The sequence below is a fragment of the Balaenoptera ricei genome, chromosome 1, assembly GCF_028023285.1.
Source record: "Balaenoptera ricei isolate mBalRic1 chromosome 1, mBalRic1.hap2, whole genome shotgun sequence".
Taxonomy (NCBI): domain Eukaryota; kingdom Metazoa; phylum Chordata; class Mammalia; order Artiodactyla; family Balaenopteridae; genus Balaenoptera; species Balaenoptera ricei.
The window spans coordinates 56,799,345-56,816,727 of NC_082639.1; the positions used below are offsets into that span (position 1 = coordinate 56,799,345).

General features: G+C 36.5%; 1 protein-coding gene across 1 annotated transcript in view; it reads left to right on the plus strand.

Moving 5' to 3' along the window:
* The first annotated feature begins 4,753 nt into the window (after nt 1–4,753).
* Nucleotides 4,754–17,383, plus strand: part of PDE4B (phosphodiesterase 4B) — a 486,330-nt gene continuing 473,700 nt past the window's right edge. The window contains exons 1-2 of the mRNA XM_059924137.1: nt 4,754–4,795; nt 10,429–10,667. Of these exons, the coding sequence (XP_059780120.1) occupies nt 4,754–4,795; nt 10,429–10,667 (281 nt within the window). The remainder of the gene's footprint in view (nt 4,796–10,428; nt 10,668–17,383) is intronic.

Consider the following 17,383-nt stretch of genomic DNA (forward strand, 5'->3'; position numbering starts at 1 on the left):
TTAGAGAAAAATTAAAACATGTGCAGAATGTTCTATAAATCAATTATACAAAAAACAAAATGAAACTTTTTTGAACATCATTTCAGAATAAAGGGCAATCTTTAAACTGGAAAAAACAACTTTCTTAAAAACTCAAAGTATTACCCTTATTTTTTTCATCTCTTCAGGGTTTGGTCATTTCATCATGGTTTATATCCATAATGTAGGATTTTAGAATGATTATCATTATTCATTGAACTTTCTATCAGTCAGAGATTACTAGTACTGATAACTGAAACCTGCTGAAGGAGAAATTTACACTATAGCTATAGCAGTCAGTCACGGTCTTTTTCCTCATTTTAGCTTTTATATCTCTGTGGAGAAAGAGGGAAATACATAATTATATGAAGAATACTGTAGTCTTAGAAAATAACAGAATGTTGTGAAAGATTAATATAAGTTTAAAAGCATCTTTTAAGTGGTGAAAGATAAAACCACAGGAAAACTATTCATATGTGCCAGAAATGGAATTTATAGTCATCATACTTACTCATAACTTTGAAATTCTTAGAAACACTTTGTTTTAATGAACCAAATGGCATTCTATGTATTGAGAAGCAAATTTTGCTAATGGAAGAATAATCTCAAATTAAGAGAGCCTGACTTCTCTTGTTTACATTTGCCTTAAATTTGAGGCGCTTCAAAACGTCAGTATCTTTTAAAAATTACTGCTTTTTGTCCTTACATGATTGGGGAGCATGACTCCAGAAAACTGATCAACTTAACTTGTATTCCAATATCAGAAAAATAAATAAAAATCACTTCGTTCACTTCTGCCTTGAAAAGATGTGAATAAGACCCAATCAGCTGCACAGTGATTGGTTAAGAGACTTGGCTTTAGAAATAAAGTTCTAGTCTGAACCAGCAGAGTATGTGACTTTGTGCGTATTTTATTACTGTTCCGAGACTTGATTCCCTCACCTGTTGTGATAATTGTGCCCACCTTATTTGGTTGGCTGCTCTAATGAGACATAATTGAACTCTTATATGCATAGTATAAACTGGCACAAGATAATTTCTCCATCCATGTCAATCTAAATGAAAGGCAGCTGACACTAGCAATCAGCAATAACATGGCATGTATAATCTCTATTCTTCTATTTCATAATATTATAACACAATATATTATAATGTTAAATTATATTGTATACTATTATATAACAATAGTATAATACAATAATATAACAATGTAATATTAAACATGTTATAACATTTCTCTGAATTCCCAAACAGAATCACCATTGCCACCCACGAGTGATGACATAAAACTATTTCTGCCTCACAGAAGCAATTTGAGATAAGGCCTGCTGACCTTCTTTTCTAAAAGCCATAAAACCATTCTAGAACTCCAACTAGATTTTACTTATTCATTCTCTAACAGTTATTTATTGAGACCCTGCTTTGTGTCAGTCACTGTACGAGGCACTGAGGGAGGATATTGTAAAATTGCCCTCTGGCTTTGTAGAGTTTTTGGAGCAAATCTGTTATCAGTCAGGGTCCCAGCAGGAAACAGATTGCACTCCTACAGGGAGTGAAAAAGAATTTAATGTAGGTACTATTTACAAAAGGTGTGGACAGGGTTGAGGATAACCACAAAGGCATGATGCAGCACCATGAGGTTAGCAAAAGTGGAAAGTTGCTACCAGCCTTATGTCTGAAGGGTCAAGTGGAGACAGTAGTTAATGGAACCCAGGGAAACCTATCTCCTTAGAGAGGGGTGACTGCAGGAGCTGTGATCTAGAGTAGAGGGCTTTCGCCACTATTACACTCTAGCCAGCAGAGAGGAACCTTTCTTTCCTCCTGTCTTCCTGATGCACTTCCCAGGAGCCAGAGGGCTAGAGAGCCCATGGACTCAGTCTGTGAGGACCAGCCTCCTAGGGCACAGCCAGGATGGAGAAGGTGTTGGAGTGGATCTTGAGGGGCAAACATAAACTGTCTAGAAAACAATCTCTCCTCTCTTTTATTTTGTTTTATCGGGTTGGCCAAAAAGTTCGTTCAGGTTTTTCGATACCATCTTACGGAAAAACCCAAACGAACTTTTTGGCCAGCCCAATATATAACAGATGCTGGGTTTTATTTCTGAATGTAAAAGTAATATATTTTAAATGTAGAACATTTGGAAAACTTCCTTGTAACTTGAGGTCTTGCTTTTTCCTAGCCAGGACATGCTCCCAGTTGAAGGCACGTGAATTTATCCAGTCAGCTCTCACACTCAAAGTGTTTTAAAACATAAGTTTATTTTCATGGCTAAGACCTCACAAAAATACTCTTGCATGCCCCAAATCTACTGATGTTACCCTGGAACATGTCTTTCTGCCTGTCATAAATTTCCTTAGTATGGCATCTTCCTGCATGTGTCACACCCTTAGTACATTAAATTCTTTCCCATATTTTTGCACACCATATACTTTTCTATTATCTCCACTAAACAAATTCTACTTATTATTTAAGGCTAAAAAGAAACGTCATTTCCTTCCCAAAGTCTTCCCTGAAACCTAAGCATTTTAACATTTCATTATATTCTTTGATTCACTCATTTTACAAACATATTTGAGAACCTACTCTGTACCAAGTGCACATTTAATATATGTAAGTCTTCCCTGCCAGACTAGACCTAAAATTCTTGAGGGCTGGGTTTGCATTGAGCTTCATCTGGATCCTAGAATGCCTTGTTCACTTCTAAGGAGATATAGCTAAGGTCTTACTCTTCATTTCTGCTGGGGAAACTTGATCCTTGTTTCTCCCTGCTGAAGACAGCCTAGAGATTCTACTCCAGTTGTGTTGTTTTATCCTATTTTTAAGTGCATTTCCTGCCAAGCAAAATGGATCATTTTTTTGGCTCAGAAAAGAATATATCACAAAAATTTGGAAAATATGAAAAAGAAAGAAAAACCTCCAATAACTCTTATATAATGTTCACTGTTTTAATTTTACACAGCTTCTTTAATAATTTTCTGTGCTCACATTTTTACAGAATTATACTGATTGGGGATATCTAATCCTATATCCTGCATTTAAAACTTACATCTTTTAATCTTGCTTTTTCTTTGCTTAGGAGTATAAACATTTTTTTTCAGGTTCGGCCTTATAGAGGCACTCAAGACTGAACATAACAGAGATAAAATGTCTGTTATTTGTTGACTTTTGTTAAGTTTCAAACCGCCTTTGAGTAAAAAGCTCTAAAATTCTGCCTATTCCTCTTTGGTCAGTGTTAGAGGAGTTCAGTAATTGTAATCATTCCTTGGTGTATGCTGAGGAAATTCTTTTCCTTGGCATATTGAATTGAACACCTGAAAGGCCTGTGGGGTTCTCTCCCTAGAAGACTTATAAAGGCAAAGTTTCTCCCTCCCCCCACTCTCTTATCCACTCTGTCAGTTTCACTGCCAACTCCTGCATAATATCATCAAATTATGTGTTATAAATTCAACCCTGGTTTCCTGGGTGATGGGACAATGCCACTACTTAGTATTCCTAGTCACATAGCTACAATTCCATCACGCTCTTAATCTATATATATCTTCATGTTCGAGAAGCAGACTCTTCAAATCAGGCATGTATTAAGAGTTTTAAATGTACAGAGTGAGAAAACATAGGAGCTTCTTGAGCCCAGCATCGATGCAGGCCATTTTTGATGTTAAGATCTTGAGAATCGGCCATGTGGACCAACGCTTCTTGGATTCAGTGGTTTCTATACTGTACCTTTTCCAGTTCAAGTCTGCAAACTCAGAATTCTTCATATTCTCTTTTAGACTACTGTATGTCTGAACTTTAAATTTGGGCCTGTTTTAATAGCCTGAGTTTTCATAAACCAGTGACTTTTTCCTCTGGAGCTGGCACAAGTTGGGTGCATCCTTAAATTTTGGTAATGTTATTGAGATTCTTTGTTGCTGAAGTGGCTTCCAGTGATGTACACAAAACAAATGTCATGAACCGCAGTGCCTCTGCTTCAGAATGGCCAAGTTTGTGTGATTTAAACCAGGGAATACTAGCTCTTTCTAACTGTTGGTTGCTAAAATTCTCTGTGATGAATACTTGCCTATGTACTTATACGTACGTGTAAGAGGTTTAAACTGATGATACAATTGAAATTAAGATTTTTTTTTTGGTCATGCATATTTTTGTATTGGTTTTCTTTCTTTTCCTTTTTTCTTTGACAATAGTATCAATGGATCATATTCATTAAATTCTAAATCTGCCATGTTTTAGCTGTGTTACCTTGGCCCAATTATTTTTCTGATCCTCTGTTCTCTCATTAGAAAAAAAGATGAAAATAATCTCACCGATTGTTATGGGGATCAAATGAAATATTGTATGGGAAAGTACTTTCTAAATTTAAAGCCCTTCACTAATACATATTATTTCTGTATTCTTAAGGATCATTGATTATTTGGGAGCCTAATTGTTATCGTCTATTCTTTTTCTCTCCTCTCAAATATCTTTGCACTGATGTCTTGGATTTTTGCATTTTGTGAACCTCTTTCCTCACATGTTAGATTTAATTGGCTTGGTAAATTGTGATATTGACTTATACATGTGCATTGTGTACATTCAGATGTTAGCGTGGAGAATACAAATAAGCTACGTATTTGTATTTAAGGATACTGAACTGTTCTTTTTTGTGTGTGTCTTGTTTTCCCCTGCAGGTCTTAAAAATTGTCAGCAAAGCTGCGCTGAATAACAGACACCCTAAGAGGGGCTGCTTTTCCCCTTTATAATGAAGAAAAGCAGGAGTGTAATGACAGTGACGGCCGATGATGTAAGTTCCAGAAGTCAGAGTTGCCGATTCCACCCACTCTTTGCTCAATAAAGAAGTCACTCTATAATTCTGTTCCAAGGGCAGGCAAGGTTGTCTAATAGTACCACTCTGTCGCCAGGTGTTTCTGTGACCTGGACACTGGCAGCCCTTGGACCCAGCACTCTACATGCTAGGCAGCTGGCACACTGCCCTCTCTGCAGCTTGGAGATGGGCTCAGTTAGAGCTTTGTGATTTTCATTTACAAAACCACCAATCTGTGGAAATTTTTCTTTTCACCCTGTTTGCATTTCTTGATGACTTTCTTGCACACTTTTATCCAAGTTCAGCTGATCCTTGAGTCATCTCCTATGGTGGGGTCTTTGACAGCTGTTTGTAACCCATCCTCTAGGACTTGGCTCAAGTGTGGGCCTCAGACCAGCAGAACTAGCATCACCTGTGTATTTATCAGAAATGCAGAATTTCAGAACCATCCCTCAGACCTAAAGATCAGAATTTATTCCCAAGGTGATTACATATGTACATTATGTACATACGTAAATTTCCATGATCTTCACTAAACAAATTCTACTTATTATTTAAGGCTAAAAAGAAACTGCATTTCCTTCCCAAAGCTTTCCTTGAAATCTAAGGATTTTCACATTTAATTATATTCTTTGATTTACTCATTTTACAAATATTTTTGAGAACCTACTATGTACCAAGTGCATTTTTAATATACGTAAGTCCCAGGCTGACTACGTATGTACATTGTATTTGAGAAGCTCTGCTCTGGGTCATTTGAAGAAGTCTGTAGACTCATCATTTTTAATAGCTTTGCATGTTGGTCAGCTGAGATTGTCTTTTTTGTTTTCAATTGACCAGTCCCCCATTAGTGTGTTTTTAATTGTCCAGTGTTTACTCAGCTTCTGTTTGTAATTGAGCTAAAAATTATATGCCACTAATCAGATGTGCAGAAGGAAGGAAGGGAGGGAGGAAGGAAAAAGAAGTCATTTTCCTTGCTGTCTGTAATAGCTCATCTTGTTGTTAAACTTCTATTTCACAGATGGGGGAGGGGCTGGGAGGAACTTGAACTTGGTAATTAATAATGTAAACTGGTATCTTTTGAGTAAATGCCCAGTCTATGAGTATCTCTCCAAGTTCTTACTCCTTCCCTTCCATGTGGGCAAGTGGGAAAACAACATTAATTGACGTTATAGTCACAGGTGTGTGGTATTGTCCTTGTCTTGTGTTTCCACTGGTTCTCACTGTTGTCCTATTGAGGAATAGCTCATTTCCCCAGATATTTGGTTGTCAGTCTCCGCCCTTGATCCAGTGTGCTTAGGCACATGGTAGGTGTAACAGGTGGTGAGGGCTCTCAGCCGGAGCAGGGGACCTTCTCAGCTCGCTGAGAAGTAAATTTGACCTTCTCCCCTGCTGCCTGGGCTCTTCACCTAACCTTTCGGTGGAGCTCTGATTGTTTAAAAGACTCAGCTTTGCTTCTGTGTAGCCCTTACCTTTGGGCTGCTCACCCCATGAACCCCTGGTCCCTTTACCTTATGCTGCAGAAAACCCCTTGGCAAGCAAGCTGAGGCTAATTCTCAGTTTTCTTCTCTGTCCCTGTCTGGGTTTGTAAGAACTTCTAGGGCCCGCAAATGCAGAGTGAGACTTAGTTGTGCCATGGGGCTCTTGCCCACCAAAGCACACTCCTTTGCCATTGCCGTTTCTACTCTTTTGTGTTGAGACACTTGGTTAGTGATCTAGTCTCATCGCCTGTGCCATATTTCCTTTTCTTCTTTCCCCCTTCCCTGCTCCTTGACCACAAGGCAACTGCCCTTAAGTCATATTCTAAGTCCTCAGTACCAGTGGTAAAAAGCTGTGTTCAGACCTTCATGCTCTGGTTAGGATATCTAAGGGGAAGCTTCTGGAATTTAGAAATTCTGTTTCACTTTAAAAAAAAAAAGCTTGGGGTTGTCCTATAATACTATTTGTATACTGTGTGCTCCAGATTCTATTTCTTTGCAAGAATAAAACTAAGCAATGCATCCTGTCTGTAAAGGATGATCAGTGATTTTTTTTCCTTTTCATTCTATCATTGCAGTAATAATCCTAATCCTCTCTGAGGTAATGGTTACCACAATCAAAAGACAGGGAAGGTTGCATAGAAGAATGTGCAAAAAAAGAAAAGCACATTTGAAGAATACTAACCCCACCTAGACTGGTGGGGTTAGTATTATTACCTAGATTTGCACTGTCTGACGTGGTAGCCGCTCGCCACACGTGACTATTAAGCACTAGTACGAATGGGGAGGTGCTGTAAATGTGAAATACATCTTGGATTTTGATTACATAATAATACAAATAGAAAAGACTATAAAATATGTTATTAATAATTTTTGATATAGATTACATGTTGAAATGACAATATTTTGGATATACTAAACTAAGTAAAATATACTATTAAAAGTAATTTCACCTGTTTCCTTTTTTTTTTACTTTTTTAATGTGACTACTAGAATATTTAAAATTATACATTTGGCTCCCATTTGTGGCTTGTACTTTATTTCTGGTGGACAGTCATAACCTAAAACTTTTCACCATGCCCCTCAACCTTTCCAGTATAGTACAGAAGATCATATCAGATGTTACACACAGTATCTCTTCCCTTACAACAAAAGCAAATTGGCAATATTATATATTTTTTTATACCACACTCTGAAGAAAGGTTCACCCTTAAGTCAAGGATATTTTATTATATTCTCATTATTTCAGCTCAACAAACAGTTACTCAGTGATTTAAATATTCACCTAATATTAATTTGGCACCTATTATGCACTCAACACTGGTTAGGTTCTAAGGATTAGAGTCCTTGTCCCTTTGTAGGTTATATTCTAGAGGGGAGGGCATACATCAATCAATAAGTTATAAAATAATCCCAGCTATGATAAGAGCTGTGGAGAAACATGAAGTTGGTCAGGGGGCAAAGAATGGTTGGATGGTGACAATAGATGTTCATAGAAGGATAACATGAAGAGATGAAATACAGACAGTGAGGACATATAAGCATTGAGGGAGTGAGCCCTGTGAAAATCTGGGGGAAGAGAGTTTCTGGCAAAGGGAACAGTGTGATTTCCAAAAGTAACATTCAAATTAATGTTTTTTTCCCCCAAATCTTTGATCTGATGAGTGGTGTAGTTGGCCAGTATCACGCTGGTTAAAATAGGAAAATAAGTCCAAGATCACAAATTCAGTAGTTTAGAATTGACTGAATTAGATTTTGCCTTTGAGGATGTTAGCAAATTTGGGGCAGTAATTATGAGTATGAATTAGAAAGTTTGAGGTAATTATGAATAACTCAACTTAGGTTAATGAGTGTTTGCATAACAATGTTACTGTTTCTAGTATTTAACTTAATTTCTAAAAAGCTATTCCATTAAGCTCTTTTGTGGCAATGCATTTTCACATTAACTGAGGTCTTTTGAAACAAATTCTTCAAAGAATGACTCCAAATCTGTAAATTCAAGCTTGTTCGCAAGTCAATATGGGATATATTTTGTGTTAGGCGTGACTTTGTTACTTTTCAAATAACAAGTACCAAATAAGTACCCATTTAATCTATTCACTGCAATTAAACCTGGTTGGTAATATTTCCATTTCTAAAAGAGGAAAAATATCCAATAACTTTATTATAAGACTATTGTGGTTGGTGGTTTAACTAAGTGACATCCTCATTTCTGTTCTTTGGTACAGTGTTTCTTATGTAGATGGTAAAGTATAGGCTTTACCACCTATACAAGAAACACTGCTTTGCTTTCCAGATAATCAGTACTTTCTTTACATGCATATTTGGAACAAACTGAGTTATAAAATTTCTGACTTTTAGTTTGTTCTTGAATCTCTTTAGGAAGACTTTGTCCTAAGACTTTCTGTCTCCTCAACTAGTCTCTTAAGTCTTTTGAGAAAGAAACTTACATATACTATGCTTTCTCCTCAGCCTCTCATTTCTAACACACACACACACGCGCGCGCGCGCGCACACACACACACACACACACACACACACACACACATATAAGTGCTAGGCCTACAGTAGATTTAATATAACCAGTTACTAAACAGTAAAACACTGGCCACATTCCAGAATATTTCAAACTCTGGAAAATTGTAAATTGTTTTGTCTCCTTCCTGTTACTGAATTGTGGTTCTACTGAATTTTAAATAAGTGGTATTCCAAAACCATAAGTCAAGCACAAAATATATGATGATATCCCATTTCCAGGTGGAGAGAGTGGGGCCCCTGAAAATTGTCAGGCCTATTCATGCCCAGATTTTCATCATGAAAATGTGATTTTGCATGGATGAGATAAGCATAATCACTAGAATACAGACTCTGTCTCTTTTTGCTGTTGTATCCTTTCTTAAGTAGCACAGAGCAAGACTTTAATAGGTGTGTAGAAAATATTTGTTGAATGAACCCAGCTGGACCCTTAAACTTGAGTTAATTATCCTTGTATGAACTAGTATAGGGGTGGGTGGAGGAGTGGTGGTTGGAGAACTTTAGTTTGTTTAAACCTAAGGCAGTCTAGTCCCAGGCTCTCCTAAGTCCATTCTGAAGGGCTAGTAGGAAGTACCTGTCTTTTTAGGGCTACAGAATGACTTCCAGGTGAGAGACCTTGGCCTGGTGTTAGGACTTCCATTATTGCTTAAGATACGAGTGGAGAGTGACAGTTATAACTTTTAAACTCCAAGTTGCTATCAGTGGCTACTTGCATTGCTGTAACATTTCTTGTCTTTAAGCCGGTGTGAATGGTGACCCAGGCAGAGGTTCTTTTGGGGCTTCCACTCCCCACAGTACCAGGAACCAGAGTCACCAAGAGATATAGCAAGAATGAATAACTCTTATTATTGGTTATAATACAATGCCTCTATCTTCTCACAAGTATTTCATTCATGTCAGCATTAGGGCATATATTGAACACATGGCAGTTCAATTCGGGACCAGATAAAGTATATTCTTCTTTTTCTGAGCTCTTGTATGTTTGACAAGGAAAAAAAAACCCTACCCTCAAATCCCCTCAACTCTGAGGAGACCTTTTATAAGAACAGGAAAAGTCAGTTACCCAGTCACCCACAATTATGAGTATCTTGCTGGCCTGAGATAGAAAATATATTTACTTTAAAACATTGAACAAGAAATGTTATACTTTAGCTAGTATAGTTTGTTCCCGTGTTGCAGAGTGATAACACTGATGTCCAAAATATATTTTCTATGAAAAGCTTTCATTTTAGCAAGTTAAAAAAGAGAAGGAAAAAAAGAATAATTTAAAAAAGTGAAAGAAGATACAAAGCCCTGCAATCCACATGCTTCTAACTGGAAAATATTATCGACAGTCCTAAAGATCACCAAGGCTGTGCAACTGATGTGTTTAAAATTTGAGAATTAGCCCCCTGTGCCTATGTGTTTTCTCTTAAGCTTTTGACGCCAGTGTTCGATTCTGATTGTGAGATAATGAATCAGGACTTTATGAGTGATCATGTAGCTTCTTGATCATTTAGCTTGATCATTTAACTTCTTATTTTACTCCATCGTGCATCATTTTAAACATTTGAATTTCATTTTCTTTTTCTCTTTTTTCTTTCCCTGTGGTTCCTCTAGAATGTTAAAGATTATTTTGAATGCAACTTGAGTAAATCCTACAGTTCTTCTAGTAACACACTTGGGATTGACCTCTGGAGAGGGAGAAGGTGTTGCTCAGGAAACCTGCAGTTGCCACCACTGTCCCAAAGACAGAGCGGAAGGGCAAGGACTCCTGAGGGAGATGGCATTTCCAGACCGACCACGCTTCCTTTGGTGACACTTCCAAGCATTGCTATTACAACTGTAAGCCAGGAGTGGTGAGTAACCCCCAACTTAAATGTCAGTTCGAAGTTTTATTTTCCAGTTACTCCCGATACAATTTCTTGTTATTAAAATGTTAGTTATCTGTGGAGTAACTAAGGCTTTTGACATTTTGAGAGTTTGTTTCCCTTTGGGTAGCAAAATGAGGAGTGGAGGTATCTCCTACCTCTTAAGATTGGAAGGGGCCTATTGAGGAAGGAATGAGATGCGTTTTTATTAATGACAAGGAAAGCAAAATTACTGCCTATGATCTTTTTAAAAAAAAACTATTAGTGTATGTCAATATGATGTTTTAATTTAGAAAAGCAAAATTATATGAGTGCCTAAAGGAAGTAAAACATATATAGATGAATGACAGGAGATATTCTTATTACTGTACTCAAAATATAGTTATTCTTAGCTTCTTTTTATTATAATCCCACTTTACTAATTTCAGTTTGTGATTATCTAGAAAATAAAACACTTCATTATAAATTAAAAGAGGAATGAAAATTGTACTATGAGAGATGCTTGGACTGTTTTGCAGAGTCTGTGTTTGTGAAAGAGGCTATTTTAATCTAGTGTTGAAACGTTAATTGAATACATATAATTTATAACTGTGGTTAAAATTGTGCCATGATATTTCTTCAAATACGTGTTTTTAATCACATATTTAGTTTTTAGCACTTTCTCTGGTTTTTCTTTTTACTCTACATTATTTCCAAATATTTTCCAAGAATAGTCTGCTTACATAGCATGGAGTCTTATTAAAAAGAAAAATACTTTCTCTATTTTTTATGTAATTTTAAATTATAATAATATGGTGCTTTAAAAAAATCACTTTTCATTTAACTCATTTGTTAAGGAGAAAAACTAAATATATTAAATCACTGTGCAATATTATCACAGTAAATCTTTAAAATATGTGGTTTTTATGGTGTGCTGTATACCCTTGCCACATGCTGAGCTGTACAGTGCTGATGAGTAGTCCAGTATGTGCTCATTGAATGATGCAGGAAAGCTTTTAGTTGGTGGTTATCAAATACACTAAGAATTAGATCACTGAGACTTCAGCTCTCACAGTTATTAGCCTGATGAAATGGTTCATCAGTCTGTATGTGATAGAGAAGCATGTGAACGCGTCGTAGGGGGAATGGGTTAAAAATTTGAAAAGCACTGACTAACCTCTGCTCCTCAGCTGAATTAACATTAGAATAGTCATAACCAATCATTGAGCACTAAAACGGGCATATTGCTCCTGCATTGCTTACTCAGTCACATAACTTATGTGTTTAGTCTTGGTTTGCTTCTGCATGATGGCAGATTTGGAGTTCAGAAGATTTCTACGGATTTATTTTTCAGCAAGTTGGCACTGGTGCAGTATTACCAGTTGTTACAATATTGAAATGCTGCTTCCATACCAGTTGGTAAATACATGCTTTCTTGAGTTCTCTGATTGCCCTTATTACTATTCCAGACTCTTCCCCAGAAGCAAATTCCTCACAAACCAACAACTAAAGAGGTAATGACTGGCACAGCAGGAGTACAGTTTTGTTGGGCGTTGGTGTTTTATCTGTTAGAATAACACTCCAGATGAAATGTACCTTGCAATGTTGGAGTACCTTGCAATGTTGGAGTTCATTTTACTCAAAGACCCTTTGGGAGTTGCAGAATTGTTCCTTCCTTAGAAGTATCGAATCCAGACTCTGACATGTGGGGCACACTTGTCTACCTCTGTAAATTGAATATATTCATCTGTATAAAGAGAGTAATTATACTCACCTCATAGGCTATTGTAAGGATTAAATATGGTAATCTTTCCAAAATACCTAGTTTAGTGAAAAGCACATGTTAGGCAATCAACAAACATTAGTCTCTCTTCTCTTGATCATTATCCATTAAAGCCTTTTGAAAATTAGAAACCGTGTTTCAAGTATCACTAGCCTCATGCTGAGTGAAATGGAAGATTTAGCCATTATCCAGTTTGTCACGCAGTCAGCCAACACCACATATTAGTAATTCATTCATAATATGTCTGTTTTTTTTTTTCAGTTACCTGGATAGTTTTTAAAGTGTGAGAGTATTCAGTCATTGACTCCAAATTTATTTTTAGGTCTAAGCAACTAAAAGCATTTCAATACATCCTTTAAAAATACTTCCTTTGCAATATTGATGAATACCGGTGGAATTGCTGACAGAGGAATCTAATTGAAAGATCATTTGATTAGAAGTGAGGAAGTAGGGTTCCAGATACCATCATTGCCATCAACTTGTTGAAAGGTCCTAGAGGTAAGGGGTGCAGCCTACAACCATGTGTGAGAAAGAATTATACTCACTACTTAGAACACGCAGAATGTGGAATCCATCTCCAGGTCTAGACGAGAGGTCAATAAGCTTTCTCTGCCAGTTAGTAAATATTTTTGGCTTTGTGGGCTTTATAGTCTCTGTTGCCACTATTCAGCACTGCCACTGTAGTGTGAACATGGCCGTAGACAATACATAAATGAATGTGTAGCTCAGCTCCAGTGAAACTTTACTTACATAAACAGGCAGCAAGCTAGATTTTGCCTGCCAGTCAGTTTGATGACTCCTATTCTAGACAAGTAAAAATCTCTAGGATATGACTCCTGCTCTGATAATTGCTTTGACAGTTGTAACTGGGTGAAACTGACCTTGAGTTCCTGGTTGGTGTTCTAAATATGTCAAAAGTCTGGGAATATGTGCTACAGATCAAGTATCTATAGCCAGTGAAGGAATTTGAGTGAGAACAAATGAAAGTTACTGCCCAAGGTATATAAAGTTAAATAGAAAAACATTGATATAAATTTAGCCCTTGTTTGGGGAGAGTATATTGGTGAAGGGAGGTGGCCATCACTGCAGGCAAAAGGCCTGGAATAGAAGGACAATGATTCGATTTACTATGGAGAAAGAAAGTGAGGACCTGAGTCCAGTTGGGTGGACTTCCATCTTGCTACCTTTTGGATGAGTTTCTTTATCCTACAAAAACTCAAATGAATAAACAGTGGAGATGATACAGCTTTTCAGAGTTGTGTGAGAAAGAAAATGTAATGTATGTAGCACTTAGTGGTTATTTTGATGTTATTGTTATTATTGTTATGTTATTGTTATACATAGACTAAATAGCCAGAATTATGCATTTTCTATTATTGGGAGTTCTGGAGGAACTTCACCACCTGAGTTATTGGAACCATCTTGGAAATATGATGAAAGAAGAAGTCAGATATGAAAACAAGATGTTATCCTCATTACTGATAAAGTTAATATTGGAATATGTACTCTGTGTCTGTGGGCAAGTAGGCTGCTAACACTGTACACCGTAATCATACAGACTTACCACCCAGTAATAGGAGGTGCTGGGCCTGTGCAGGCAGCCCTCGTCCTCAGAGGGAGAATCTACCTCTATGAAATTTGAAAATGGAGGAGTTGTAGAATCCTGCCCCGGTGAGACAGTAGGAAGGAAGGACTGAGTTGTGCATGTCTACCTTCTCCTTCTGGAAAGACCAGTGCAGATTAAATTACTCCTTCTTTCCAGGGAAGACTGAGTAAAAAGGCAGAAGGAGGTTAGGAATGTTAAGCTGGTGGCATTCCTGACACTTGGAAGACACATCAAAAAGTGGGAAAAATACATTCTTCCTGACATTCCCCAACTTTTTCCCTCCTCTTTTCACCTTTAGTCTGGGGTCACACTTGGGATGTGGCCATTGCCAAGCCTCTGGTGGTCTTCACTTTTTGAATAATTAAAGGAGTTTATTGATCTACCAAATTTATCAAAGCAATGTCACCACAACCAAGTTAGGAAAATAAGCCAATACTCAGCCTTGAATGTCTACAATTAATCTATAATTTTAACTTTCCTCCATGAGGATCTTTTAACTCTAACTCCTTCTAGCCCTTCCCTGTTTACAGTTTTTAATTATCTATATATTTTAACCCCCAAATACACTAGCCCTGGGATCACTTACTTGCCTTTTTGCTTGAAGTAAGTCCTTTAGAACTTACTCTTATTTTTTGGTTTGTTTCTCTGAAAATGTCCTTATTTTGCTCTCATTCTTGAAAGTGTTTTCTTTGTCATTATATAGCAGTTTCTTTATTTCAACGCTTTTCCCCTTGCCTTTTGGCTTCCATTACTGTTGTTGCGAAAATGGCTGTAAGTCTAATTGTTTTTCTGTGTAAATAATCTGCATTTTTTGGGGGGGTGGGCTCTTGATTTCTGAATTCCATCTTTGATGTAACTAGGGGTGGATTTCCTTTTATTTATCCTATATGAGATTTACTGGACTTCTCAAATATGTCAGTTGGTGTCTTTCTCATCAGATCTGGAATATTCTTTGTCATTATCTCTTCAGATATTTTCTCTGCCAGCTTTTTGCTCCTCTGCTATTGGACTTATGATTAAATGTATTTTGAATCTACTTTTTTATCTTCCATTTCTCTTAATGTCTTTCATATATATATATAATAAAAAATTTTGTCTTCCTGGGCTGTATTCTGGTAATTGCTTTTGGTCTGCCTTCTGGTTTGCTAATTCTCTTTTCAACTATGTTTAATTTGCTGTAAAACCTATTATATTGAGTATTTCAATTTTGATTATTGTATTTTCTGTTTTTAAAGTTTATATTTATTTAGTTTTTAAATATGTGAGGTAATTTTATATAGTTTTCGTTTCCCTACAGGTGTTAGTTATCTATTGCTGTGTAACAAATAATCCCCAAATTTAATGGCTTAAAGTAACAAACATTGTTATCTTATATTTTCTGTGGGTCAGGAATCTAGTTGTGGCCTAGCTGGGTGCCTCTGACTGGATCCCTCACAAGGCCAAAGTCAAGTTATTAGCCAGTGTTACAATCATTTCAATGGTTGACTGGGTGGGAGGGATCTGCTTCCAAGCTCATTCACACGGTTTTTGACAGGTTCACCTCCTTGCTGACTGATGACTGGAAACATCAGTTTTTTGCTATATGGGCCTCTCCATTGTGCTACTCATGACATGACAGTTTGCTTTTTATGGAGCAAGGGTTTTTGATAGAGAAAGACGGACCAATAGAAGGTGAGCAAGAGAGAAGTCAAAATCTTTTTAGTGACATCCCATCACTTTTACAAATTCCGTTCATTAGATCTAGCCTACACTCAAGGGGAGGAACTGTGCAAGGGCCTGAATATGAGGAGGTGGGCATCATTGGGGACCAATTTAGAGGTTGCCTACCACATTGCAGATGTTTTCAAGCTTTTAAAAATTTCTTTAAATATAGCAAGAGTAAGGAGAAATAGACAAATCCACTATTATACTTATCGACTTCAACACTGCAGAAAATTGATAGACCAAACAGGGAGAAATCATTACAAATATATTTGATGTGAACAGCACTATCAATCAACTTGATTTAATTGAAATTTTTTAGAATACTTCCTCCCACAACAACAGAGTATACATTCTTCTCAAGCTTGCATTGAATGCTCACCAAGATACATCTATCACACACACCTTAACAAATTTAAAAGAGTAAAGATCATATAAAGTATGTTCTCAGACCACAGTGGAATTAACTAAGAAATCAATAACAGAAAGATAACTGGAAAGTCCCAACTATTCAGAGATTAAAAACCCAACTGTAAATAACAGACCAAATGGGCCAAAGAGAAATCTCAAGAGAAAATTAAAAATATTTTGAACTAAGTGAAAATAAAATTAAAATTTACTATTATTTATGGGATGCAGCAAAAGGAGTGCTTAGAGGGAAATTTATATCTATACCTATATATATGTCTATATATCGATTTATGTCTATCTCTATATAGAGACATATTTGACAAGAACAAAAGACGAAATCAGTACTTCTTCTATCTTAGAAAACCATAAAGAAAAGGAGTAATTTAAGACTCAAGCAAGCAGAAGAAAATCAATAATTAAATTAGAGCAGAAATCAGTGCAATTGAAAACAGGAAAACAGTAGAGAAAGTCAGTGGAACCAAAAGATGGTTCTTTGAAAAGATCAATACACTGATAAACCTCTGGCCAGGCTCACCAAGAAAAAGAAGAAAAGACATAAATTACCACTTTAAGAAATGAGAGAACATCACTATTGATTCCCTGGAGATGAAAAGAATAATAAAGGAATACTGTGAACAACTCTATACCCACATATTTGAAAATTTAGATGAAATGGACTAATTCCTTGAAATACTCAAAAGTACCAAAACTCACAGAGGGGAAATAGATAACATGAAAGGTCTGTATCTATTAAAGACATTGAATAGAAAATTATTAACCTACCAAGAAAAAGAAAGCTCTAGGCCTAGATGGTTTTCTTACAAATTTTACCAAACACTTAAAACAGAAATGATACCAATTCTCCACAATCTGTTCCAGAAAATTGAAGTAGATGGAACACTTCCCAACTCATTCTATGAGGCCAGTGTTGCCCTAACACCCAAACCAGACAAAGATATTATAAGAAAGGAAAACTGCAGTATCTCTCATGAACATAATAGATACAAAAGTCCTCAAAAAATTTAGCAAATAAACTTCAACAATGTATAAAAAAAATTATACCCTATGGCCAAGTGGGGTTTATTCCAGGTATGCAAGCCTGGTTCAACGTTTTAAGGTCAATCAATGTAATCTACCACACCAATAGATGAAGAACAATCATGTAATCTTATCAGTTGATGCAGAGAAAGAATTTGGCAATATACAACACCCATTCATGGTAAA